The sequence below is a fragment of the Pseudochaenichthys georgianus genome, chromosome 19 (genome assembly GCF_902827115.2).
Source record: "Pseudochaenichthys georgianus chromosome 19, fPseGeo1.2, whole genome shotgun sequence".
NCBI classification, from domain to species: Eukaryota; Metazoa; Chordata; class Actinopteri; order Perciformes; family Channichthyidae; genus Pseudochaenichthys; species Pseudochaenichthys georgianus.
The window spans coordinates 25,480,206-25,502,112 of record NC_047521.1 but is presented as its reverse complement, the minus strand read 5'-3'; the positions used below and the strand labels follow the sequence as shown (position 1 = coordinate 25,502,112).

Here is a 21,907-nt window from a genome sequence, read left to right as displayed (position 1 = left end):
TAAAGTAGAGACACTACATACTGATATACACCTGAACATCAGCAGGAGAGGACTCTTTAAAGTAGAGACACTACATACTGATATACACCTGAACATCAGCAGGAGAGGACTCTTTAAAGTAGAGACACTACATACTGATATACACCTGAACATCAGCAGGAGAGGACTCTTTAAAGTAGAGACACTACATACTGATATACACCTGAACATCAGCAGGAGAGGACTCTTTAAAGTAGAGACACTACATACTGATATACACCTGAACATCAGCAGGAGAGGACTCTTTAAAGTAGAGACACTACATACTGATATACACCTGAACATCAGCAGGAGAGGACTCTTTAAAGTAGAGACACTACATACTGATATACACCTGAACATCAGCAGGAGAGGACTCTTTAAAGTAGAGACACTACATACTGATATACACCTGAACATCAGCAGGAGAGGACTCTTTAAAGTAGAGACACTACATACTGATATACACCTGAACATCAGCAGGAGAGGACTCTTTAAAGTAGAGACACTACATACAGATATACACCTGAACATCAGCAGGAGAGGACTCTTTAAAGTAGAGACACTACATACTAATATACACCTGAACATCAGCAGGAGAGGACTCTTTAAAGTAGAGACACTACATACTGATATACACCTGAACATCAGCAGGAGAGGACTCTTAAAGTAGAGACACTACATACTGATATACACCTGAACATCAGCAGGAGAGGACTCTTTAAAGTAGAGACACTACATACTGATATACACCTGAACATCAGCAGGAGAGGACTCTTTAAAGTAGAGACACTACATACTGATATACACCTGAACATCAGCAGGAGAGGACTCTTTAAAGTAGAGACACTACATACTGATATACACCTGAACATCAGCAGGAGAGGACTCTTTAAAGTAGAGACACTACATACTGATATACACCTGAACATCAGCAGGAGAGGACTCTTTAAAGTAGAGACACTACATACTGATATACACCTGAACATCAGCAGGAGAGGACTCTTTAAAGTAGAGACACTACATACTGATATACACCTGAACATCAGCAGGAGAGGACTCTTTAAAGTAGAGACACTACATACTGATATACACCTGAACATCAGCAGGAGAGGACTCTTTAAAGTAGAGACACTACATACTGATATACACCTGAACATCAGCAGGAGAGGACTCTTTAAAGTAGAGACACTACATACTGATATACACCTGAACATCAGCAGGAGAGGACTCTTTAAAGTAGAGACACTACATACTGATATACACCTGAACATCAGCAGGAGAGGACTCTTTAAAGTAGAGACACTACATACAGATATACACCTGAACATCATCAGGAGAGGACTCTTTAAAGTAGAGACACTACATACTGATATACACCTGAACATCAGCAGGAGAGGACTCTTTAAAGTAGAGACACTACATACTGATATACACCTGAACATCAGCAGGAGAGGACTCTTTAAAGTAGAGACACTACATACTGATATACACCTGAACATCAGCAGGAGAGGACTCTTTAAAGACAAAAATACCAACCATATGGTGGAGCTAGAGTCCGGAGCAATACAAACATTTTTACGACCATTATCTGATTCGAATGTACAGTAGCAGCTATATAAACTGACACATAGCACAGTAATGATGACAGTCTCTTTTCAAGCATGCCTCCAGGACATACTACAGTAGATCCAGAGCACAGACATCAGTAACTAAGACACTCCTCGGACATAAAGGAGGCAGCAGAGGAAACATAAAAGAGAAACCGGGGGATGAAAGCAGCGCTGAAAGAACTGCGGGACAAAAGGCTGTATAATTCAATAATAACTGGTTTGATTTCTCTTGTCAAGTCATCAAGTTCTACTTTAAGATTTAGTACATTAAGCTGACTTATCAAGAGCTGCTAACAATGACAAAGCCGCGCTGTATAATAGCTTCTTTTGGAGTTTTCATAAGGAGCATTGGATTTCTATAATCACTACAAATGTGGCCAAAATGGAAGGATAACTCCACAGGAAAGTTCTCCATCCAGAAGAGTAGAAATGTACGGATACATTCAAGAGACAGAGCTTGACATTTTAACCTGAGCACATTGTTATGTATAGGACATGATAAATGTCGAGACGAAAGTCAATATGTAATAATATCTGTGAAAAACGGACTAATAAATAATTATGTGTTTTCATTTAGATTATTATTATTGTTATTATTATTATTATTATTATTATTATAGTATTGTTCAATACCAGGAGAGGGTATTTGTTTATTTTGGATAGCGTGGGCTACTTTTCATAAGCGAGCTGTAGAAAAATATGGATGCCGCTTCCGGCAACACGGCTAAAAAAGGGGTGTAGTTTGTGATGGCCGGTCTCTTGTTCTCAAAGCCACGGAGAGAGAACCAGGCGACAGTGTGTGTGAGGCTCCGGAGACGCCGTTGGGTTTCAACCTGATCAATTCTCGGAGCTGTCTTGATAAATAAAGACAAAAAGAACGAATTTGAGTTGTCCAAAGCGTCCTCTGTTGCCCTCGAGCCTATCAAGTCAGGCTAAATCACTGGTACAGGCCAAAAACCTGAAGGACTTGACAATAAATATTAAAGGCGGCGCCAAATCACTTCCTTTCTCTGGTAGGACTCGGAGGAACCACATAATGTACATGAGAAAGTCATGTTGGGGCAATTTAGCACTCACAACAGGAAAGAATGAAACAGAGAGGAATCAATAAAACACAGATATATTGATTAATTATTATTTCGTTGTACAACAATCAATAATAACGAGGAAAACATTACCTCTGCTCTCAAGCAGTCCTACAGCAATGCTCCAACCCAGTAGAACTTTACAGAGACATATATAGGACTCCTGACATGACGCACACACATTTTCCTTACATACGACATCACATGTTCTGCCTCTGAATGCTCAATAAAACACAGATATATTGATTAATTATTATTTCGTTGTACAACAATCAATAATAACGAGGAAAACATTACCTCTGCTCTCAAGCAGTCCTACAGCAATGCTCCAACCCAGTAGAACTTTACAGAGACATATATAGGACTCCTGACATGACGCACACACATTTTCCTTACATACGACATCACATGTTCTGCCTCTGAATGCTTGTTCCAGATGTCGAAAGTTTGCTTATCTCATGACATCCTTTAGGAGTAGTGTTAGAAATTAAAATCAATGTTGATATGGCGTAATTTGAATTAAATACACTATTTAATTTAAATCAGTTTTATTCTGAAAAACCTGAAGTTCACTAACTATTAACTTAATACTTTTATTCTGAAAATGCTTCACTTCCGGTTAGCATTAGCATGTGGCGAAATGCTGCATTTTCAAACCATGAATCAACGGTGAAATCACATGTGATGTTTTACACTGAGCACACTGGGTTTAGCACTCATTTATTGCCGCTGAATAACGTTTATTAGGGAATGTTTAAATAACCACAGACACCAGAATTATGTAATTTAACGATAGAACAAGGCAGGAATCGCATTGGACCCGCCCCCCGACGACGCCGGCCAATAGGAGAAGACCTCAGATGACAACAGGAAGAGCAAGCCAGAGAGAGAGCGCCTCCACTCGCACATTTCATTTTGTACACCACGGCATCTTTTGTGTAATTAAATGCTGTTAACTTTTATAAGCTTCCCTTGACTCTTTTCAGTCTCTCCTGCCTTCAGGGTTCGAGAATACACTAACAGTAGTCAAAAAAGGTTAACTGTTTTTATAACCTAAGGCCTTCTCTGAACTTCCTCTCACCTCGATGTCAGCTCACTTAAAATGAATACATCTATTGATAATTCAGAACGACCATTGTCTCTCTCACTGACCCAACTCAGTAACACACATATAGCTTACCATGTGACCTTAATGAATATGCCAGAAATACGTTGTAATGAAGATTCTGCCCTAACAGTCATGTCGTGTATGTGGCTTTACATCGAGCGACAGCATGTAGCGCATCAATTATTAATAAACGTGGACGTATAGAGTTCATATGGCCTGTATGTAGTTTGACTTTATAATTGGCAGGACATGTGTGGATAAGAAGTGTTCTGCACTGATACATATACCCTCTGTACGAAAAGCCTGCCCTTTAAATCGGTAACCAGGCGTCCCTGAGAGGAGCAATCAATTATGAGGGAGAGGGGTCATCAGACCAAAACGGGCCAACACGGTTAAATACATGCCGGAACAACGTCTGGATAATGAAATGAACACCCTCCCCCGACAGTCACCTTGATGCATGATTGAGAAGCATGACACGTGTCCTTCTGTCAATCACGAGTGTGAAGTGAACACGAGTGTGTGTTCTTAAAGACGTATTGTCCTTGTGAGAGTTTCCCGGAGAGATACCCTTGTGTCAGACTCTTATAAGCCGACCACAAAGGACTTTTGATTATGGAATTATTCTTCTTATAGGGAGTGAAGGCATTAATTAATTCAATTACGCCCGTGTGTGCTCCTGCAGCTCGGGCTAATGGCATATTAATCCTCTGAGCTGGGATCTTAACTCTGCTTCAGAAAGATATGCGCAGGTTTAACGGGGATATGAGCTAAGAGGTTTTAGGACGAGAAGTTTAAGACCACTTCACAGGGGCCTAAAGCCATTTATTTACAGAAAGGGTTTTGGAAACGGCTTGACTTTTAAAAGAATGTGACTTCTTGCTTAAAGTTAGACCATTGTTTGACAAATAAACATCTGGATTGACAAGACCTAGTAGTTCAAAGAGACGATGCATACCGTCTGTTATGTTGAAGTGCTTATGAGCAAAATAGTGGAGTAACCTGCTCTGTTACAGTGAGTTTGTCCACATCAAAACAAGGATGCACGATGTATCGTTTCAATAGTGTTCAAAAGTCACCTGAGTCTCAGGGTGTTTCTCGATGTCGAGGAAGGCTCCTCCAGAGCCACTATTTCAAGGATGCTACGTCATCGAGTCCCACCGACGGACTGTTCCAATGTCCAGGATACTTGGAATTCTAGCGAGGCCGGCGTACTTCTCCTCCGCCGTCTTAAAATCCCCACAATGCTTTGCGCACGGACCAATTTCCAAATCTTTGTGGAGGAAATCGCGCTCCATTTAAGGCGGGGCCTCTCATATGACGCACACCTGTTCCACAATTCTTCGTTTTCCGAGGCTAGGAAGGATTCTTGCCTCGCTTCTGAAGCAACTGACTCGGAGGTACATGTGCTACCAAGCAAGCCTCCTCGACATAGAGAAACACCCTCAGTCTGATTTGATTTTGGATACACTTTGGATACCTTTTTTTGAAGTTTGTTCCAGATGAGTGACATGCCAGCTCCACCAATCACCATCATTCTCAACCAAAATTGAACGAGGAACATGGGAAAATACCAAAAACAGTATTCGTTTGAATGGAAATATTTGAGCTACTGAAAGATCATGTACTTCGTCATTATTTGGTGAATATTCTTGTATTTTTCAAATTGCAGGAAACTAATTATCGTACTTTTTCAACACATTTTCATCCAATATTGCGCAGCTTTTAACAGCTACTGCAGGAAAGAGCGCTGCTGTCCTACCTGCCCTCTTGAACCTCTCCAGCAGGCTCTGTCTGACCTCCCTCTTCAGGTTGAAGTAGTCGTCCTCCTCATCGGGGGTCTTCAGGTACAGAGGAATGTGTTGAAACACCAGGACGTGTTTGGGTTTGGGCTCCTAGAGAAAGACACATGTGAAAAGATGGGGTTAACACAGGGCTGTCCAAACTTTTTTCACCGAGGGCCACATACAGAAAACTATACGAAGGCTGGCCACTCACGAGAGGTATACTGCTTCATAAGCTCAGTTATAAGTTAGCAAAATCAGGAGAAATAGGAAGGGTTTATTTCAAGCTTGTAAATAAGTCATTGGGCTTTTTTCTTATCAACTAAGATATGTTAGAAAATGTTTCCAACTTTAATTGACTGAATTTATTAAAGTAGTTTTATTAACACATGAATACTACTGTGTGAAATATGTTTACATTCATATTGAAGAAGTACAATATAAGCAATAGGGGTGGGGGAAATAATCGATACAGCATAGTATCGCGATACTTTGCGTGGCGATATTGTATCGATACACGGATGCAAAGTATCGATATTTTATTATATAATTTTTTTTAAGTTTCTGTAGCATATCCCTCCGAAAGACGGTCGTAAATAAAACAGGAAGTTACGTTAAGACATGTATACCATTGCAATGAAAGTAACAAAAACAATGCCATCTCCTTTTCAGGTTCAAAGAACACAAATGGTGTTATCTACATCAACTATTCATATTGCAGATACATTTTTTAACCAGTATATCGTATATACCATATACCAGTATCGTATACCAGTATATATCGTATCGCAATACTTAGCATATCGTAGAATCGCAATACTATCGTATCGTGGCTTAAGTATCGCGATAGTATGGTATGGTGGGGAGCCTGGTGATTCCCACCCCTAATAAGCACTAGCTTCATTCGTGGGCCATATTCCATTATACTTTTTTAATTTGCTGAGGGCCGATTCAAAATTGTCCACGGGCCGCATTTGGTCCCCGGGCCGTAGTTTGGACACCCCTGGTTTAACCCCACACAGAGAGCTAAACCGTTGTGTCAAACTGGCTGCAGACGGCAGCAATTATCCGGGAATAGAGAGCGTTATCCGGCTGAAAGTCCTCATTAATGGGACCACCTTACCGCTGAGGAGGAGGCTCGGCTCAGCTGCTCCTCCAGCCACGTCTCCTGGGCCTCCTTCAGCTGAGGGCAGGCCGAGGCGTCGTGGAACAGCTGGGAGTTCAGAACCAGGCAGAGGACCCCGCCCACCTGAGACAACAAGAGAGAGGGAAGGTTACTTACACATGCTTCAAAGAGCTTATATAGTAAGAAGGAGACATTTCTATTTCTACCATCTACACATTTCCTTTCACTTCAAAGTCAACTTCATTGTCAATCTTTCAGTTTGTGTGTACAGACGGAGAGATCGAAATACCGTTTCCCACAATCCAGAATAAAAATATACAAATACGTATATACCTGTATATGCACAATCAACAGACACATTATACATATGCACACATTAAGACATAAATAAAAGCACAACAATCAATATATACCAAATAACAGTCACTTCTTTACTGCACTAATTCCAAACACATTCCTGCCCACTGCAATAACTCTGTCCAACAAAGCACCTCTGGCTGGAAGAGAACTCTCTGCTCCATAGTTTCTCTTGGAATAAAACCTCACTGTACATTTATATAATCTGTTCAATATTTAATATTAATATTCCATGTCATATATTTATGTATATATATATTTGTATAATATCTTGTCAAATTCTACATTTTCTATTTCAACACGTATCTTTTCTATTTTCTTTTCTTGTTTATTTCTAATGCCTTGTCTTTTATGCTGCTGCAACAAAAACAATTTCCCAAATTGGATCAATAAAGTCTTATCATATCTTCTCCACACAAAGGAGGGCACACACATGGCAGTGAATTATTCTATCGTACATTCAAAGCTTTATCCAAAATGTAAAGACATTGGGTACAGCCCAGCTTAATGGTATTTATGTATGTCGTGTGTCCATACTGTATGCATAGATGCATGCCTTATAAATGGCTAAAATCCAAAAGCAGTTGTTGGACATGAAGAAACACAAATTATAATATTATTTTAGCTTAGATTTGAGCCTCTGCAGACCATTTACATGCACACAAACGTATACAACACACAACAGGAAGGGGAAACCCCAAACAGCACAATAGGGCCCATTTAAACACTCAAGCTCACACATTTAACATAACTGGAATAGAGTATGGTGTGTGGGTGTTACTTTGCCATGTGCTTTTTTTCATCCCTGTTAGCAGGAAGCAGAAATATGTGCAAGGTAAGCATGTGTAGGTAAATCCCTTCATAATATCAAGATCATAATAAGCCATCCAAGCCACAGCCACTAGTACTAGATTGACTTCTACTACTAATGAAATATTCTCAGGTCTTACCCAGAAGCTGAAATAGTCATTCCCCCAGGCACTGCAGAACTGCTCATGCGTCCGGGGGGTGGGGGTGTTCCCCAGGTCGTGGTTCCCACTGACGAACACCAGTGGGATGGAGGGGTCCGTCTCCTTCAGAGCCTTCTTCAGGTCCCGCTCCTGACCCTCTCTGAACGGGGTGTCTGGGGAGGAAGAGGGGATTCATGTCACAAGGTTATAGTTAGAAAAATATCCCTCGTCACCGGCTTGAGCTTCAATCTCAGGATCCATGAATCCAGAATGGAAGGAGTCATCACATACAGAGCATGAACTAGTTCCTGAGCAGTGTCCTTTACATGCTGATATCCAAGAGAGGGAGTTTACACAGTCACAAGATGGAGGAATACCGTTTCTTGTTTTCTCAAAATCTAAAAATCCTGTCTGTCTTTTTCTCAAAATCTCAAAATTCTGTCTTTTTTTCTCAAAATCTCAAAATCCTGATTTTTTTTCTCAAAATCCTGACTTTTTTTCTCAAAATCTAAAAATCCTGACTTTTTACTCAAAATCTCAAAAGTCTGACTTTTTTATCTAAATCTCAAAATCCTGTCTTTTTTTCTCAAAATCTCGATTTTTTTTCTCAAAATCTCAAAAGTCTGACTTTTTACGCAAAATCTAGAAATTCTGACTTTTTCTCAAAATCTCAAAACGCTCACTTTTTCTGAATACTCAAATGAGCTTCAGCCTCAGGATCCATGTATCTGTGATCCTCTCCAGAAAGGAAGGAGTCATCACACACAGAGCATCAGCTAGTTCCTGAACAGTGTCCTTCACATGCTGATATCTAAGAGAGGGAGTCACACAGTCACAAGATGGAGGAACAGAAAGCAGTCTTCAATGTTTACTTCAGATTAGCTCCACGTCAGAAATGAGCATGCTTGATGTCTCTCTCCATAGAGGCTGAATCATCATGTTAATCACATAGCTATCATCTGCCTCAAACAGTCCTGATGCTCTTCCGGGTCATCACACATCCTGTCATGAACACAGCTACAGTCGGGATAGCTTTGTAGCATGCTACTCTCATATTGGAAGAGGACTTTCAGTATTCTCCCAACAGTTATAGACATATTGACGTCCTCGTGACAAATTAGGTGGTGGTTACAGACTCAGAAAAACAAAACGGCATCGACTCAAATCAGGAGACGTCGATGCTTGATTTATTAATATCGATTAGAACATTTTATCGGGTCGAGGTGCAATTAATGAGAGAGGAAATGTCCATGGATGTTGATGGAAAACGTCCCGATTTTGAAGGGTGCTGCAGGTGAGAGTCGCCTTGTTTGGATGATAACAATGCCAGCTCGGGAAATGATCAATAGTCCGCACAGCTCGACTTTAGGTCACCATGGTTACTGGCATGATGAGTATTGTTGTCTGGGAAGACTCACTGGTCCAAGGATCTTTCTAATGTGTTGCAATAAGGAGGACTAAGGAAGAAGGGTATTACACATTATGTAGTCCCAGTGTGGGTTAAGGACAAACCGTATTCCTTCCTCTCCTCATCTGAGTAATTATCGTACTGGCCTACTTTCGGAGCAAACGCTTCCTTGGATGTTTGGATAGGACTCATTACACAAGAGCCTTTTTCCGAACATCGTGCACGACAGAGCGAGACAACGAAGGGTTTAAACTGCATCCCGAATAAAAAGGTAAAACGCCGTTCCCACCTCTCGTCTATAATTAAGTCGTCCCGTCAGACTTCAGATCGTCACACAAACAGGAACTGAAATGTAAAAGGGAACACGACAGCTTATGTAAAGCAGACTCAGTGTGACGCTGCGTTTCTATTCAGGTTGTAGAGTGACTGTGGCATCTTAAACACTATATTTATGTCCTCGTGTATAACAGGTAGTATATCAAGAAGATCTTTAAGATTCGGGCTATAAAGTGTTCATAGGTCATCAGCAGAAGGAAGCAAGGTTGTAAATATGGCAGCTGATTGGCTGGCCTAACACGGGCTGATGACACCTGACTGTAAATCCTGTTAATGAGTGAAGCTGCCAGTCCAGCTCTGGTGAGTCTGTTGAGCAAGATATACAGCTATAAGGGAATGCAATATGTAAGCGAGGATCGTGACTGATGCCATAAATAATGTTTTCCTGGGAACCTGGAGTGCGTTAATACTCTCATGCAAGGGCTGCCTAGTATCTAGTGCACTGAACAAGAATGAAAAAAGCACAAAATACATTTTTTACATGCCGGTTGAGTAGCAGTGATTGTATTTAAATAATTGTATTGATTAGGGTTACACAATGTCGGTAATATTCAAGCTGTGTGAATCTAAAGGAATTTATTTGCATTAATGGGAATACAATTGACAATTTATCTGCTACGGTCAATTGTCTAACAGTTGGATACATGTGTCTGCGTCTTCCAGTGCAAAAGCAACATGTTATTCAAATAGCACCAGCCATGTCACAAGCAGACATCAGTGACTTATTTGCCAAATAACTCACAATACTACATTCTGAAATCCAGACAGTGTACAACCCTAACCCTAATATGCCATGCCGTAAGTTAGCTACGCAGTAAGTTAACTAATGGGGAAAGGTTGTTTGACATTTTCAGCTGACAAAGTAGGATAATGATAATAAAGAATACATACAATTAAAACTTAGCATTCTCAATCAGCCTTCAAACCGTCAGCGCTGGTAGCCACGGAGAGTCTTGCTGCCTGCCCTGAACTACGTCCTTTATCACCGACGTATCCATGAATTATCGTTCAGCTCTGCACGGCGTAAACCAATCCTCAACCACACAGCAGCCCATCAATCTGCATTCAAGGCGCCTTGCTTTAGATGCATGGGGAGCGGCTAAAGGCAAGACAACATGTCAGTTTAACATTTGTAGGTTGTTTAGATACGCATGTCCGGCTGCCATTGCAAATCCGAGATAGCTTATTCTCTAGATCAGGGGTGTCAAACTCAAGGCCCGGGGGCCAAATCCGGCCCGCGACTTCATTTTCTGTGGCCCCATAAGAGCTTGCAAAGAATATATGTATGTTTATTATACGGTTACATATACTTTCTCAGAATTTGTCTTTTTTTTCAAAATATGCCTTTTTTCTTAGAATTTGACTTTTTCTCAGATTTAGATTTCTTTTCCAAAAATGTTACTTTTTTTTCTTTCAGAATTTGGCTTTTCTTTTTAAATCATTTTGTGACATGCTCACTGAAGAGACTTGCAATTATTTCCCCCAGACTTCTACTTTCAGACGTAGTTAATTATGAAGAGGCAATAATGTAATAATACATTATTTTATATATATTAAATATTTGTATATGTATTTTTATATAGTCTTTAAAGTTACAACCGGCCCTTTGAGTGCAACCATAATGCGAATGTGGCCCGTGATGAAATTGAGTTTGACACCCCTGCTCTAGATAGAAGACTGGCTTTATATACTTCTCTGTCAAATCCTTATTTACGTCCACTTAACAGCCGGCAATAGTGCCACACAACAACTTGGTAAAAGGCTGTGATAAAACCCCATTTTAAAGTATGCCAGGTATTAAAAACAGGGGGGGGAACAACTAAATAAAGAGTGCAGGTAAGTTCAGTTTGTAAATAAGATTCCTTGCGCAGTGGAAATAATGAGAGCTCATGAAACATTTTCTGAAAAAAGAATTTTCGTGCATATATTTTCTTGCCTGCTTTCCTTTTTCTGTAATGAGGAAATATATGCACAGAGCAGGGAGTACGGAAATAAAAACACAACGCTGCTGCTGCTGCTGCTCTCAGGGCTCTGACTGAAAGGCCTTGTTGGTTTAATGACATTGCAACGCTGTGATTCTCAAACCCTGACAGCGGACTCCGGCAGGTTCTCGTTGAGCCTGGCCAACACTGTAAGCTCTCCTCTCAATCCACAGAGGAGACTGTGGGGTCCTGCTGTCACATACATTTTTCAGTTGGACATGTGGAGGACCACTATGTCTGAGACTTACTCGAGCGTGCACTGGCTGTTCTGACGGCCTGCAGTCTATGACAAGGCGGTAGTGAGGAGGAAGTTGCATTGGAAGTACCCTACAACCTTTCCCACAATAAAGTATGCTGTATAAATCCTGCATGTACTGGGAAGTGTCTAATAAATATCGCTATACTCTAGAGTTTTGTCCAGAGCTGATGGGTACCTGAGCATATTTTATATTTCCTTTCTTTACTGTTCTATAGTTTGTTTGGATAGATCAACTTGAATAATTTCGAACCAGGACATTCAGTATTTTTATCAAGTGGCTCATCCATAAAGTGCCACATGTACTGGATGTGTCTGACGGATATTTAGTCTACATTTAGACACATGTAGGCATCAAATCAGACTCTGGATTGACAGATACCTACCGTACCTTTCGGACTATAAGCCGCAACTTTTTTCCCTATTTTTTTTGTACAGCTAACGGCCACTAGGGAACCTCCTAAATCTATGGATTTTACAGGTAAAATTAACCACCTTTAACGCTATGGGCTCTATGACCGGTCCGCGCCCGCCACCTTTAAGCGGCGGGCTCCAGCAGGAAAAGCTGGAGGCCGGAAAAGAGTGAGACAGGTAGCGCGCCAAAGTAAAAGTGGAACCGAGAGACAGAACGAGAGCAAGACAGACGGACAATTTAGCTTCTGCGGCTTATATGCAGGTGCGCGTTATAGTCCGAAAAGTACGGTAATCTAAAAGGACTTGGATGACAATAGAAGCTAAAAACCCTTTGTCCCTCCAGCTCTCTCAAGAAAAAGAACCTACAAAAACTCGATATCCATTTTAATCAAGGCTAAATAGACTGATTAGAAAAAAGATTGGCACACCTGTTCCTAACTTTTTATTGAGTTATTGTTTGCCAGCCCTTAGCAACAGATATGTTTTTGTCATTATGTGATAGATTAAAGCCTTTTGAATCTTGAGTCTTAAACCTTATTTAAAAAAGAAGTTGGATGCAATGTTTATATCTTATAGTGAAAAGAAGATGTCAGCTGTTTTCAGCAACAAATAAATAAAGGTTTAATATCAACTGATTCTTCAAAACGAGCATAGGAGAGGATTGCAATACAATTGTGTTATGGTTCCTTTGTTGTTATATCAGTGGAAAATGTCTGCAGCTTCAAAACCCTCAGATGTCCATGGAGAGAGATAAGAAGTGGTTCTTCCCAGTCTGATCGTCCTTATTTACATAAATTCCATATGCCATGAGCACTGCAGAAACACTCCGCGGTAATGCAGGTGTAGCTGGACTGCAGAGGTGAAGACTGAGGATTTACAAGTTGAGCTCTATTTAACCTCCCTATGGTCAAGAGCTTAGGCTTATAATAACTGAGAAAATGAAATCCTGCATACAAGCGGCCCATCGGAGCGGGGTCTTTAAGACTGAAAGTAGTCCATTCAGGGGTTTTTAGCCTTTGATAAGAGTCAGGTTTTCACCCTCTGTCTGAAACCAGAGCCCAGTCTGCTCTGATTAGCTCACCGGCTCTGTTGTGATTGGTCAACAGCTCAGAGATGTCCCGCCCCTTAGCCTATCACGTACAATTTGTTGGCGCGCTAGCCAATACAAATGTCACGATAGGCGCTTTCACACCGGAGTACTTTGACCCGGGAAGGGTTCCGGGATTTTGCGTTCACACCAAAAAGATCTGGAACTAGAACTTTTTTTTGCGAACCTTTTCACCAGTGCCTGCTAGAGAGGTGGTACTTTCCTGGGGAGAAAAAGGTTCCAATTTCTGATTGGCTGGGCCGAATTGCAAACCACGCCCCGTAAAACTCTGAAAACTTTTTGTGAATCCACCATTTATTTGCTTGCATTAGCATTATTAGCATTAGCATTCGCCCCGCGCACCAACGGAGAGAGAATAACTTATGGCAACACAAAAGAAAACATGGCAGCGGTGGAGAGATGAGGAGGTGTTGGCGCTTCTGGCGATTTACCCGAAAGGCTTCAGTAGAAGCTGCTGGGAGTTTCCGGGGACTTCTGTCCGGGGACTTCGGGTGGCAGTATATGCCGTGAAGTTGTTTGCGGCCTGCCAGTAAACCCAAAGCAGAAGAAGTGACGTCAGCGGCTCCCTCAGGGACTTATTCCGGTGTGAACTCGATTTACTAGATAGTCTACAAGCATGCTACAAGTGCTCTGTAGATGTCAAGGTATCACTTTTTAAAGCTTTCTGTACACCATTGTACACGGCTCACCTGTGGAGTAACTACAAGGCTAGAAGCATGCAAAAATTAAAAGTTGCATACAACGATGCTTTACGGTTGCTGCTGAGGGTACCGAGATGGCACAGTGCCAGCCAGCTGTTTGTTAACTTGGGGGTACCTACTTGTTAAGCACTTTTAACAAAGTTAATGTACAGATTCATGTGTCGCCTGGAAGACTCGGACAATAATGTTATCTCGATTTTAATTAACCCTCTGAAGAGTTCTACCCCGGTTCTCTTCCATGATTTGGAGACATTGGTGCAACAGCCTCTACAGACGGTGAGCATGTGTTTGCTCGCTGTGATTGGACTGATTTTATGTTTTTATCTGTTTGTTTTTATCTGTTTTGTGTTAGCTTTTTATCTTATTTATTGATGAGTGTTTTGTCTTTTTGTATGTGATATGGACCTTGAGTCTGGAATAAAGATTGGATTATAGTTCCAGGAAATAAAGGTTCCGTGAACTATTCCTGGGAAAAGTACTTGAAGTAAACAAAGGAGTCCAATGGAGGCGTTTCAGTCCGGGTGGGTAGTGTACCCTATACAAACCTATCCAACACACAGCAGGAAAGAGAAACCTCAAAAAGCATGATAGGGCCCCTTTAAGGGAGCCGTTAACCTTGCCGATTGCCCATGACGTCAAAAGTTTGTAAAAAGTCAGTGCTAAAAGAAATTCCACCTTTGTTTTCACACTAACTTTGTTTACTCCGTTTGAAATGATAAAGTATACGTACTGAGAGGCATTTCAAAACTTCCAACACCCCTTGGGTAGTCCCAGATCCCCCTATCAAAACTATAAATGCACAAACCACTTGAGGATACCATTAGGAAAACCCACACAAAGCCTCCCTGCACGTCCCCTCCAAAAAAAGGCCACATGCCTCCACATATCCCAAAAAACAAACTGTCCCACGCGGTCCTCCGTGCTCTCCTCTTCCTGCGCTTCAGAATCCCACGGAGATTCCTCCAACATTATCCGCGTTCAAACAGAAATTAAAATGGTTTCCGAGCCACAGAGAAGGGGACAGGAAAGTCCCAAAGTAACCTCTCCTTTCACCTTTATGAGTTTTACAACACAAGCAGAAGCTCATCCCATACTCAACTATTTCCCTCCACTGTATCAATGCGTAACATCCCTCCCTCACGAACCCCAGAGACGGAGCTTGGATCCTTTGTAGTGCTTCATTAGGAGAGTGTTAAGTCCAGCATGTTCTTCTAATCTAATCAGCGCGCTATCTCGCACCCCCCCCCCCCAATCCCTGCTCTTTATCCTTTTCATTTGTCAGCTTTGAAAATAAGTGAGAGAAAGACACTGCAGAGGGAAAGTGAGTGAGCGAGAGGCGAGATTGAAGGATGTCCTTGAGATGAGAAAAGTGTCTCTTGGGGGGTTGGCCTGGATTGGAGAGGGAAATCAAGGAACTTTCTATCAGTAAAGGTCTTCATCACCATGTTGTCAGGGGCAAACCGCTGGCCAGTATATCTATAGCAGGCATGAACCTCAGACTGTTTGGACATTGAGATTAGACATTAAGAACCACTGCAATAGGATTCCAACTGAAAGCCTTCGAGATCCTATCGATCAAAAAGCTTCTCCCGTCAAATAACAACTTCCCTTCACTACGTCTTCAGTGCTACATCTCAAACCAAATACTGCTGGTTCATGACCCTGAATTACAGGATCTTAACATTACATCACATATTATTTTATTACACTTTTAATAAGGTAGGGCGTGTCGTCTTTCAATCGGGAGGCTGTGGGTTCTATACCCAGTGCCTTCAGTCAACATGTCGATGTATCCTTGGGCAAGATACTTATCCTAGTTCCTCCCAATGCCAACGGTGTGTGAATGTGAGTGAACGAGCAAAACCACTTATCGCAGTGGTTTCTTGAGGTACAATCGAAATGTCTAAACTGATCAATCTGAGGTTTAGTTAGTTAGTCAATTTATTGAACATGTCAAGAAACAAAACAAATATATACAATAATATATATATATTCTCCTTTCTTTTTTTTCCTTTTCACTCAATTAATAATTATAACAAAGTACCAAAAAAAAAAAAAAAAAAAAAACAATAATAATAATTTTCAGATAGTCTCTGTTCATGTTCAACAGGGCAAGAAGAAGCTTAAAAAAAATTTTCTGGTCCTACCCCCCTCTAACCTATATTTTTCTTATAAAAACTTAGGTCATCGTCATCAGCGACATGTTTGTCTTGTTAATCTTTTCTTTTTTTTTTTACAAACAATCAGAAAGAAATTACTTTTACAATTACAAGAATAACAACAAATGAGATTTTACAGGTCCGTTCATAACCATTAATGATTAGACTCCTAAATAATACTTTCATTTTAGATAGACTTGTACAATATTTCAGTGCATCGTTACAGTTATTCCACAGACTAACACCCTCTTGATGAGATGCAATGATCAGGTTTGGCATTTGTTCGTAACGGGTGGTTTTTTGAAAAGGCAGTTTCCTCTCAACGTGTGCTGCTTTCTCTCTGTGTGAAAAGTCCCTGATATTATGAGGTAATTGTTGATTTGCGGCTTTGAACATAATTTGAATAGTTTTATAGTCAACCAGGTCTTGTAGTTTTAGTGTTTTTAGTTTGATGAACAATTTATTTGTTGGTTCTCTGTAGGTAGTTTTATGTATAACTCGTATGGCTCTTTTTGCAGGATGAAGATAGGATGTGTATTTGTTTTATATGTGTTCCCCCAAACTTCCACACAATACATCATGTATGGAAGTATGAAGGAGCAGTACAGCATAAACAAAGAAGCTTGATTAATTAGGTATTTGGCTTTATTCAGAATTGCTATTGATTTGGATATTTGGCTTTGATATAGCTTATATGTGTTCCACTTAATTTATTGTCTATGATTACTCCAAGGAACTTTATTTCCGATACTCTTTCTAATTGGAACGCCATTTATAGTGAGTTTCTTCTCTGTATTGGTCGATCGATTCCCAAATATAATGAGTTTGGTTTTGCTTGCATTCAATGGTTAATTTATTTTGGTCAAACCAGATCTTCATCCTGCTCAGTTCCTTCTCCATTGTGACCAATAGCTGTTCTAAATCGTCCCCACAGCAGAGTAGACTTGTGTCGTCTGCAAAAAGAATGGTTTTAATAATTTTTGATACTTCACATATATTGTTAATATACAGAATAAATAGTAATGGCCCCAAGACTGAGCCCTGAGGCACCCCACATGTAACCTGCAGTAGTTGTGATTTATGGCTTTGTAGTTCAACGTACTGTTCCCTGTTGTGTAGGTAGCTGGATAGCCATGATAGTGGCAACACCTCTAATGCCATATCTCTGTAGTTTTTTAATTAATAATTCATGGTCAACCGTGTCAAATGCTTTTTTAAGGTCCAGAAATATCCCTATTGCATATTCTTTCTTTTCTATTGCCTTAGTAATGTGTTCCATAAATTCTAACTGCAAATGATGTAGTTCTGTTTTTCTCTGAACCATATTGTTGTTCATAGAGTATGTTTATGTTTGGTGATGAAGTCATTTAGTCTTGTATAGTAGATTTTTTCCAGTATTTTAGAAAACTGTGAGAGCAATGAAATTGGTCTATAGTTTGACAGTAAATGTTTATCTCCAGATTTATGTATTGGTATGACTTTAGCAGTTTTCATTTTATTTGGAAATACACCGGTTTGTATTGACTGATTACAGATGTGAGTTAGTGGTTTGGCTATACATTCAATAATGTTTTTAACTGTATACCATGTCAATATCATGACAGTCTGTAGACCTTTTACTCTTAAGTTTTTTAACTGTGTCAATAATTTCATTTTCATCAGTCCCTCTTAAGAATATAGTTTCCTTCACATATATATCTTTACTTTCAACACCATCACTACAACCAGTATTTGGAATTTCTCCAGCTAGACAAGGACCAACATTGACAAAGTACTTATTGAAATCTTCGGCAACTGAGGTCATGGTCATAAATTACTGTATCGTTTTTTGACAGAAAACTGTTTGGGTATTGTGCCTTTTCATTTCCTTTTTTAATAATGGTATTTAATACATTCCATGTATTTTTAATGTTATTTTGTTATCCTCCAATAATTTCTTGTAATGATCCATTTTGCTACATCGTATTATCTTTGTTAGTTTGTTTTTGTATGACTTGTATTTTTTTTTCAGCCTCGACTGATCCATTCTTTAAGAAGTCTTTATATAATTCATTTTTCATTTTACATGCATTTAATATTCCCTTAGTGATCCATGGTTTTTCAGCATATTTTTGTTTCACTATTTTCTTTACACGAGGACAATGTTTTTCATACAGCCCTGATAGAATATGTAGAAATGATTCATAGGCTTCATTTGCATCTTGCACATACACTTTGTTCCAGTCTTGTTTAGATAATTCTTCTTTAAAAGAATGAACAGACTCTGGTGTTTTGTGTCTTGTAATTGTGACTTTTCTGGTGTCTTTTTTGATCCTAGTACAGTTCTGTATTGTTGCAAAGACTGGCAGGTGGTCACTTGTGTCATTGATTAATATTCCACTTATTACTTCCTATCCATAACATTTGTGAATATGTTGTCAATGAGTGTAGCACTGTGTGATGTTATTCTGGTTGGTCGTGTGATTGTAGGATATAAACTGTTGCTATACATAGAATTAATAAATTCTGTAGTTGCATGTGTTCTTGTGGGTTCAGCAAATCAATGTTAAAATCTCCACATACAAAGAGCATTTTCTTGCTGCTTGTGTAGTTATACAGTTCAGCTAGCTTTTTCTCAAATGTGTCATACATGATCCTGGTTTTCTATACACGCAGCTTATCAGAAGGTTTTAGATGTTTTCATTTCAATTTCTACTGTTATGCATTCCATAATGTTGTCTACAGCGAAAGACATATTACTGACAGATCTACTTTTGTAACTTTTGTTAATGTAAAGTGCAGTCCCCCCACCTTTAGAATGTGTCCTGTTAGTAAAAACATGTTGTATCCCTCGATTTCAACCCATGTCAGCTTTCTCCTCACTAAGCCAGGTCTCTGATATTGCTAGGGCTGTAACTTGTTTCTCCAGTTGCCTTAAACAGTGTTTGATCTTTGATACATTTGAAATGAGGCTTCTGCTATTAAAATGTAATATTGATATTGATCCATCCATTATTCCATTTCTTTTGAGTTGATCTTCTGTGTAGTATTCACATTGGTTATGGATGTTATTGTAGAAATTATTTTCAGGGTCAATATCCTTTTCAATGTCTTGTGATCTATGTTCCGTGTATTTGAAACATTTCAAGTCCAGTTTTTCATATTCAGCAGGTGAGTGATTTGTGTCCAAGCTCATGGGTGTTCTTAGTGTGTTCATTTCAGTGTGTAGCTTTTCAGGTAGGCCTACCTTATGTTGATTTTGATGATTCATGCCAGGTCATGCCTTCTATAGATATAATGGCCAGCATTTGCCCGTAACTAGAGAAAAAAGTGGTACATATTATATTGAACTATTCATATCTTAGATTGCACTGTAACTTTTATCCATGTATTTTTTCTTTTAATGTTTATTTTATTTATCAGCTTTTCTTTTTAATGACATGACATTTTCTTAATGTCTTTCATTTTTTGTAAAGCACTTTGAATTGCCTTGTGTTGAAAAGTGCTTTATAAATAAACTTGCCTTGCCTTACATCGCTCTCTATAAATGATGTTTTGTTGTCTTGGAGGAGTCGTAAAGACTGGATAAAGGTCGATTTAAATAGTCAATTTATAATTGACCTTGAAGTCAATAGGTTAGACATTCCCACCGTAGCAATTAAGGTTCAGTGTCTTGCCGAAAGATACTCCGACATATTGTCAGTATGTGGGATCATATTTCGGACCAGGATTTGCATATCAGCGGCAACCCCCTGAGTTACTGCCTCCCTTTACCCACTCCTAGTCTTTGTAGCAGTGGGCAGCTGCTAGACTCCATTAAATACTTGCTCTGTTCAGGGACTTGATCCGGCGACCCTCTGATTCCCAAGTGTCTAAGGTCTCAGCGACTGCTGCCCAGAACACTTACCAGAAACAACACATGTTTTGATTCCTCTGCACTAGATGTATTGGATTCTTCAAGTAGATTCATCAGCGGCAAGGATACGTGTGTTTGTGTACGGTGTCAGACTTGCAAATGAAGGCTGTCAAAATAAGGCACCAAACTGCAGCTGTTTGCTAAAGAGAGCAGACTGATGAGAGCGAGAGAAAAGGGACAGACAGAAGGGACAGTGTGAGAGCAAAGGAGAGGAGAGACGGATAGTGAAATCAGTGGGAACAGAAATACAGTTGCCAATTTCCTGTCAGCAACAGCCAGCGTTGTTGACAATGCCGGTTGACGGCCAGCTCCTCCTGACCCATTCATTCTGCATTGTAAATAAACAGTTTAAGGGGGAAATGTCAACCGGGAGACGGAAGTAGCAGCTCCGGCTATAATATCTCTTCCCTCCTCCAGTTGCCAGGCAAGTGACGGACACGGCGGGTAATGAGGATGGCACACACAACCTGCTCTGTGGAGGCTGACAGTAACAAGGGCTGACGTGGCACCGTTTAAAGGTCCCCGAGGCCTGGCGATTCAAACCTCATGCTTACACTATCTACTGTCCCGCCGTGCTTCGGCAATCGATCCCTCCACGACCTCTGAATGGGACCGATCAGAGTGACGGGCGGCCATGTTTTGGAGTAAATGGTGCAGTCGTGGGGATTGTCAATTTCCCGTTCAGCTTGAGTCGCCGAGAGGCTAAGCTTGGCTATAAACTGCGACGCGTTTTCAATGAGAAAGTCGACACTGAAGTCTGACGATATTTAATAAACCAAATCAAAACACAGTAATTAAAGGGACAACACGGTCAACAGAAAAAATGACAGCACAAGCTCACCCTCTGTCATCCGCACTCGACATGAAACGGGTGACTTATATACACAAACAACACCCACGGGACAATGTGAGGTCGGCCCAGACCCTGTTTTTTTTTTTTTAAATCAACACTTAAAACTCACTTTTTCTCTCTGGCTTTTGTTTAATTATCTATTTATTCATTTATTTATTCATTTAAATCTTTATTTTAATATTTATAACATAACATAGGATTTCATAAAGTATTTTTAAAATAGTTTATACATTATTCGAATATAGGAATAGTAGATAGGATTACTTCAAATATAGTACCTTATATTTCATCTTTTTTTCCCTTTAGACCCTTGTGGTTTATTCTTAAAAACCCTTACCCTCCCCCCATGTTCCCTCTGCTGGTCTCTGGCCTAGAGGGTAACGGGGTACAGAGTCGCTTAGATAAGCGGGGGGGGAGTGCATCTGATGAAGAGATAGATTGTTGTGCTCCCTATCTCTGTTTCTTATCTATATCTAATAGAACTGCTCGGGTCTTGATAGATCGAGTGGTAAGTTCATGAGATCTTTCTAGAGGGTTATCAAGAATAGCTTTTATCCAATGACCTTTTCCCTCTCTGTCTGTGTCTGTGTCTTCTCTTGTTCCCATTAACCCAGCCAAATCTTTCTTCTTGTCTTGTATCTATATCTACGCCGGGATCCGGAGTCGAGGCTGATCCTCTTGCTGTGGTCCTGTGTCCTGGATCCCCTATCCTGAGTTCTGGATTAAGTCGTGGACTTCGGGTCGTGGCTGAACC

At 40.2% G+C, this 21,907-nt stretch overlaps 1 protein-coding gene across 1 annotated transcript in view; it reads right to left on the bottom strand.

The window, feature by feature from the left end:
- The window catches only part of cpped1 (calcineurin-like phosphoesterase domain containing 1), a 62,299-nt gene that overhangs the window by 23,133 nt on the left and 17,259 nt on the right, over positions 1-21,907 (bottom strand). Inside the window, exons 3-5 of the mRNA XM_034107703.2 lie at positions 8,042-8,214; positions 6,732-6,857; positions 5,587-5,719 (exon numbers count right to left, since the gene is read on the bottom strand). Of these exons, the coding sequence (XP_033963594.1) occupies positions 5,587-5,719; positions 6,732-6,857; positions 8,042-8,214 (432 nt within the window). The remainder of the gene's footprint in view (positions 1-5,586; positions 5,720-6,731; positions 6,858-8,041; positions 8,215-21,907) is intronic.